Source organism: Sinocyclocheilus rhinocerous, unplaced genomic scaffold (assembly GCF_001515625.1).
Source record: "Sinocyclocheilus rhinocerous isolate Xijiao unplaced genomic scaffold, SAMN03320098_v1.1 scaffold1254, whole genome shotgun sequence".
Lineage (NCBI taxonomy): Eukaryota > Metazoa > Chordata > Actinopteri > Cypriniformes > Cyprinidae > Sinocyclocheilus > Sinocyclocheilus rhinocerous.
In genome coordinates this window covers 749676-756673 of record NW_015643643.1, presented here as the reverse complement: position 1 = coordinate 756673, position 6998 = coordinate 749676, and the positions used below count along the sequence as shown (strand labels likewise).

The 6998-nt window shown below is 35.1% G+C and overlaps 1 protein-coding gene across 1 annotated transcript in view; it reads left to right on the top strand.

The window, feature by feature from the left end:
• Nucleotides 1–5481, top strand: part of LOC107757639 (charged multivesicular body protein 2b-like) — an 8117-nt gene extending 2636 nt beyond the window's left edge. Inside the window, exons 3-5 of the mRNA XM_016575179.1 lie at nucleotides 1295–1489; nucleotides 2228–2330; nucleotides 5408–5481. Of these exons, the coding sequence (XP_016430665.1) occupies nucleotides 1295–1489; nucleotides 2228–2330; nucleotides 5408–5481 (372 nt within the window). The remainder of the gene's footprint in view (nucleotides 1–1294; nucleotides 1490–2227; nucleotides 2331–5407) is intronic.
• Nucleotides 5482–6998: the final 1517 nt, after the last annotated feature.

The following is a 6998-nucleotide window of genomic DNA, read 5'->3' as shown; positions in this document are numbered from 1 at the left end:
GCATTACACTGTAACTAAACCCATTAGATTTTAGCCGACTAAATTTACTGTAGATTTAGTCGACTAAAATCGTATGATATTTAGTCGACTAAAACTAAAACAATTCAGATGACTAAAATATGACTAAAACTAAATGGTATTTTAGTCAAAAGACTATGACAAAAACTAAATCAAAATTTGCTGTCAAAATTAACACTGGAATAAAGTCGTTATTTTTGTTTTCTTCTCGTGCAAAAAGTATTCTCGTCGCTTCATAACGTTACGATTGAACCACTGATGGCAGATGGACTATTCTGACAATGTCTTTAATACTTTTCTGGACCTTGACAGTTTAATTTACTTGGCAGTCAATGGGACAGTCACAAGCCTCCCGGTTTTCATCCAAAATATCTTAAATTGTGTTCCGAAGACAAACTAAGCTTTTACAGGTTTGGAACGACATGTGGGTAAGTGATTAATGACAACATTTTCATTTTGGGGTGGAGTAACCCTTTAAGAGATTTAATTTTCATTAATGAATTAATCTACTTGAACAACCAAAATCTGCTTTTTACCTTTAAATGTACTGATAAACATCATAAAAATACAGGTTATTATAAAGGTAAATTATAAAGCCATATGATGACTGAAGTTCATCGTAAGTGGCCATGTCCTTAAACCATGGCCAATACTCATATATAGACGCTAAAACAATGCAATAAACATGAACTAAATAACAAAAATATAAGTATTTCAACTAAATAACAGAAAATTAAACACAAATCACCCTGATGTGCATTGCTGATAACAAAATATTAATAAACAAAGTTATTCATATAAAATATTATATAATCATATATGAATGAATAAATGTGACAGTTCTTTTTACAGTAAAATTAAATGTAATGTGACGTTAAACCATTTGCAGTTCACTATATTTGCAAGGTAACTTACAGTTAACCAAACCAACTGTTTTTTTTTTCTTCTTACTGTAGCATTTTTATGGTGTGTGTATATATATATATATATAATTTTTTTTTATTCTTGCACAAATGTAAAAAAAAAAATCACATAAAATTACTTAAAAATCACATTGAAATCATCTCACATACACTAGGCCATTTCACTTTAATATTTTCTGTTCTCATCTGTGAAGCACTTTGAGCTGCATTTTATCTAATAAAAGTATTATGCAAGTAAAACATAATCTTCTACTCTCACCAATAAGTCTCATTCTGGATAACTGTGTAATTCAATTCTAATGCCAGTAGGTCCATCACTAACTGTTTTCTACTATTTGCTTTCTTTATCACAGGAGATGGAAATCAAGAAAATGGCAAAGACCGGGAACAGAGACGCCTGTAAAGTTTTAGCCAAGCAACTTGTTCAAGTGAGGAAACAGAAAACACGTACATATGCCGTCAGCTCTAAGGTCACCTCCATGTCAACACAAACCAAGCTAATGAACTCCCAAATGAAGATGGCTGGTGCCATGGCTACAACCACCAAAGTAAGACCCTTCTGTCTTTTTAAACTCATGATAACATTTATAAAAATTTGTCCCAAGCCCCATCAATTGTAGCTCAGTTCATTTTAGGCAATCCTGACAGTGATTGAAAGCTTAACTCTTAAGTTAGGTTGAATATTGTGTGAAACTGCTGTGATTTCACATTTAAGTAAATTGGGCCGTTCATTTTGTAGTCCTAAAAACCAAGGAGAATTAGCATTTTCGAGCCATGGTTTCCCTCTGGAATTTCTAATGGGTTTTTTGAGTTATAGTTTTGGATTTATGAGTAAAATGGGGACTGTGGTGAACATTACCGGAAGCAACTTTCCTATTTTGTTTGTGAAATTCTCTTTAATGTGAAAGGATCTTAAAGTAATTTTAACCTTACTCATAAATGGAAAACCACTTTTCACAAACCCCATTATAAATTCCCAAGGGAAGTCACAGCTCGAAAATGCTAGTTTGTTTCCAGCTAGGGCTGCAAATTGACATTGTGCACAACTTAACAGCTCTATTAATCATGTATGTTATGACCTGTGTGGTTTTGGTTTTATTCGAATTTGTACTAATTTGAGCGTATATGTTGGTCTATAAATGCATATCTGGCACAGTATAGTGGCATGTCAATACACAACCATTATTCTTTGCATAAGTAGCCTAAAGTGCAAAATTCTAAAATGGGCATGAATCAAACAGTGGCTCGTTTGTTTGTGTCTCTGCCTTTCTCAAAACAACTTACAGACAATGCAAGCTGTCAACAAAAAGATGGATCCGAAGAAGACAATGCAGACCCTGCAGAACTTCCAGAAAGAGACCGCAAAGATGGACATGACAGAAGAGATGAGTAAGATGTTTTTATTTATTTATTTATTGTTATTGTGGGTGATTTTGTTAGTGAGTAAATGAGTGCACACTAATATCATTGCTCCAAAATAATTTGTGCACACTGCTACCATTCAAAAGATTAGGGTCATTATGATTGAAAAGAAATTAATACTTTTCAGGAAGTATGTATTAAATTGATAAAACATGACAGTAAAGACTTCAAAAGTTTGGGATTGTTTAAATAGATTAATACGTTTATTCAGCAAGGATGCATTAGGTTGGTCAAAATGTGGTCAAGACATTTATGTTACAAAAGATTTACATTTCAAACAAATCCTGTTCTTTTGAACTTTCTATTCATCGAAGAATTCTAGGGAAACATGTATCACGTTTCCACAAAAATATTAAGCAGCAAAAATGTATTTCAAAATTGATAATAATTAGAAATAGGGATGCAACGATACCACTTTTTACAGAACTAGGCTAGTACCGATACTTTTATATTTGGTACTTGCCGATACAGAGTACCGATATGATACCTGTATTTCCGTTGCATTTGTAATTTTTAAAAATATTGAGTACAGGAACCAAAATAATATGTATAATGTTTGTTGGCTTAGTTCATTTAGCAAATAGATATTTACTTCAGTTATTTTCACACTGATTATGCTTATTAAAATGTATTTTTTAGTTTAGTTTTAGTTTTAAGTTTTTGTTACTTTCACTGTTAATTTTTTTTGCTCTATGGTACTACGTCTTTAATTTAATAGCTGCTCCATTGCCGTATTAGTACTGTAATCACAAGACGTTTTGCTGTAATAATGCAGGGAAATACTCCTTATATATGAATCTTGTAACTGTGATTAACATATTTTCAGAAATATAAAAGTTGCGTGTTTTTGTTTTCATCTGAAACGTGCTGCGACTTATATTCCACAGCGACTCATATAATGCAGAACACTCATGAAGCAAGCAAAACATGCGCAACGCATGCACACATTTGAATTGGTGCAGAATAAGAGACGCATATAGCCTAGCACGTTTCACACAGGCTGCTAGTTTAACTTTCACCATAAAGTTGTGTATGCTTGACGTTTAAAATAAATGTTTATAGTGAATGCCCCTATAAATTTAGTTTTATATTTATGATTTAGTTTTAATCTAAATGATGGGTGTGCTAAAGAGAAAAAGGGTGCTGTGTGTACATTAATGAGGAAAAAAAATTAACTTAAATGATTTTAGCAAATGGCTGCAATATAACAAAGAGTGAAAAATTTAAGGGGGTCTGAATACTTTCCGTACCCACTGTATATTGAAAGAAGCAATATGAGAAAAGATCATGTTGAAAATGGAGTCAAAGCTCCAATCTCCCCGTAATTTAAATAAATAAGCCTATGTTTAAACCTTCATTTAGATTTTGCATTTGATTTACAGTAATCCTGGATAATGCATTTTTCAGAACGTCACTTTAGTACAAGATTTGCTGTTGCTTTTGAGGTTTGTTTTCTTCGACTCGAAAGAAAGAGAGATATCAGTCTTGAACAGAAACTTTAATATAATTCAAATAGATTTGACCCACTAATCTTATATCACATCATATACAGCCATCAAATAATCCAACAAGTTTACCACATATCATGTTTTTTTTTTTCCATTTATATCGTGCAGCCATAATATTCATGTAACTATAAAATCCCTATCCACCAATGTCAGCAGAAACAGACTTATTACTGTAGTGCATTAGTGTTGAAATCCATTTGTGTCCATTAAGGCTGCACAGTATATTGAGTTAAAAGAAAATGCATTGCAATATGATTTCAATGCATTAATCCATAGACTTTAAGGAGATGCAGAGAAAATACCTGGCATATGATTATGCGTATGTGTATCATATGTGACAACTAGGCAGCAGTGATGCAGTGTGAAGCAGAGGACCTACAACTGAACCTACAAATGTTTTTGCATTCAAATAAGGCCAAAATGAGGAAGTACCTCGGTTGTGTGGGAGTATTTTTTACTTTAAATGTGATGACCATGCCTAATCAGAAGTGGTTACAAAACCTGTAGACCACAGTGGCTATTCATAAAAATACACCAAACCTCTTTAGTCTGTCTGAGCACGAAAACTTTTGGAAAAAAAAAAAGTCTGCATGCATGGTTAGCTCTAACCCTCTTCCCGGACAGCAGCAATCCAGTGGTTTAGGTTTTGATCTAATTAAGCTGGCAACATTTAGATTGATATGTGAAAAATATACCACACAACAGTAAATTTCATTAAGTAATATTTGCATACAAGTGTTGTTTATAAATGTTCAAGTCACGTTTTTCATGTAAACGTTTTTTTACTTTAAAATGCCTCTTAATTTGCATAAAGCCAGCCCCTATCTCCATATAAGGGAATTCTGCACAATGTCATCTGTACAGCTATTTGTCACTCTTTGCAAATGTGTCCTTATGTTCTGCACTCTTCCCTGAGAGCACACGCAGCAAAATCTTTAAATAAAACACATTTGCTCATCCGCACAGCATGGATAAAACTTTTATTCCAGTGGTGAATGGGTTAAATACAGAAACTCTTGTTAGAATCACTGGAGCAGAACTCAGTAGGCTTGTGCTGAACAAAAACACTGGTGTTTTCTGTGGATTGAGTGGATTCTGCCTAACTTAAAAACCTCTGATTTGCATTCATGCGCTGTGAGTGGCTCAACTGCAAAAACATATATAAATAGAAACCTTCACAGAGCACTCACACCGATATGCACCGCAATATTTAAAAGCAGCAGCCTCTGGGCAGGAACCAAATTGTCAGTACTGCAAAAAGACTATCATTCGTTTTGGTTAACATTTCAGTACTGACTTACTGGTACTTTTTAAACAACACTAAATTAAAGTGTGAACTTATTGATTCATCATCATTTCTGTGTGTGAACTTTTATATATTTTTAATTTTAGAGAATGAAATCCATAGAGAATTAACGTTTTCTGTACCCTACGGCCTACGCAGTGAAGTGTCGTGACTATTGAGTCTTGGATTGCAGACGCACTATCCATCACTTTGCATTTTTATCCGTAATGGATTTTTTGTTTCCCCTGCAGATGGCTCATGCCCCTTCAGCTGCCCGAAAGCAGCCACGCGCCGCTACATCCAAAGCAGATGGGATATCAGATGAGGAGATTGAGAGACAGCTCAAAGCTCTTGGAGTGGACTAGTGCTCACACACACACACACACACACACACCTGATTACTGCCTGGCAACAGGAGGCGACCGCAACACACAAACACGCATTAGAGTACATTCATACCCAATACAAATACATAGCCACAGATGCTGATAAATGGATGGTCCAAAAGCTTACATTCACAGTCACGGACCTGCCTACTCTGGGATAACGTGCCACAGATGGCAAATGCAATTTTTTTTTAAAATTATTTATTTCTGACAATGAGAGAGATGACTATCGAAGTTGATTAGGACTCTTTCAGGTGAATCACTGTTTCATCTAGCAGTTAGAAGGACGAAAATAACAATAAAACATTTGAATACACACGTCGTGAATGAATACATGCAATGCCTTCCAGACTAAGGCGGATGCGTTCCCCTGAAATCTACAACATCTGTCTCTTTGATCCATAACTCAGAAAATCACATTGGTGTAAACAAGTTTGACAGGAGAACTCTACCTCTAAACATAAGTGACAGGGCTGCGTCTTTAGTCTTGCCGCGTTTTGTCTTGTCCTCACAGTACCTTGCTATTCTCTCGGCGCATAACAAAACACTTGTGTGAATCACACCTTTAGTTTCTGTTCTCACCTTCGGTGACTTTATGAATAGGAAATTATTTGGTTTGTCTTCTAGGTTCATTTTGGTTATTTTGAGTGCGCATATTTTATTCAGCTGCTTTTCAGGGGCGATGCCAAATTGTGAGAAGTGTGTTCCGGTTGAGCACATTATTTGAAGAGGGTTGCTCTCCTTCATTTCTCATGTGCCTGAGGTCTTGGGTTGACAGTGTGTGTTTTTTCTCTTGAGGCTGTGTAAGTGCATTGATCAAGACTTCAGAGATGCTCGGAAGGTTCCTGTTAATCGTCAGTTGTGACCAAAGTAAGGGTTGTTATTGCAGCGCTCTGTGCTTGATCTTTGGAATTATCCACAGAAGTTGTATTTAGGCTGACGTTGGTTATGCACTGCAATATATCGTGAGGATGTAAATAATGTAGGCATGGAAAGTTGATCGTTTATTGCTAAATCCACAGTGAGGGTTTTGGAATATGGGTGAGGATTTTCCTTTTTAGAATTTGTTCACTGACAGGTATTGTTCAAATATAAGGGGATTGTATACCCCATTAACCATGAATAAAATGTTTAATGATATCTCAGTGGTTTGTGTTTTGTTTTTATAGACAAGTGGGAAATTATGTTTAAGTATTCATTTACCACTGGAGGGCAGAGCCAAAACATGCTTAAATATTTATTTTATATATTCTTACCCATTTGAAAGAAATGTACACAACTGTTCAAAAAATTTGGGGACAGTTAGGGTTAGATTTTTAAACCGCATAAACACATTTCATTACACCAAATACACAAAATAATGTTCTTTTTAGCAGCATCATATGACCCCTTTAAAACAGCCCATGAAGATGAGATGGCCCTAGCGGAATGGCAGGTTAGTCTCCAGGGCAGTGGC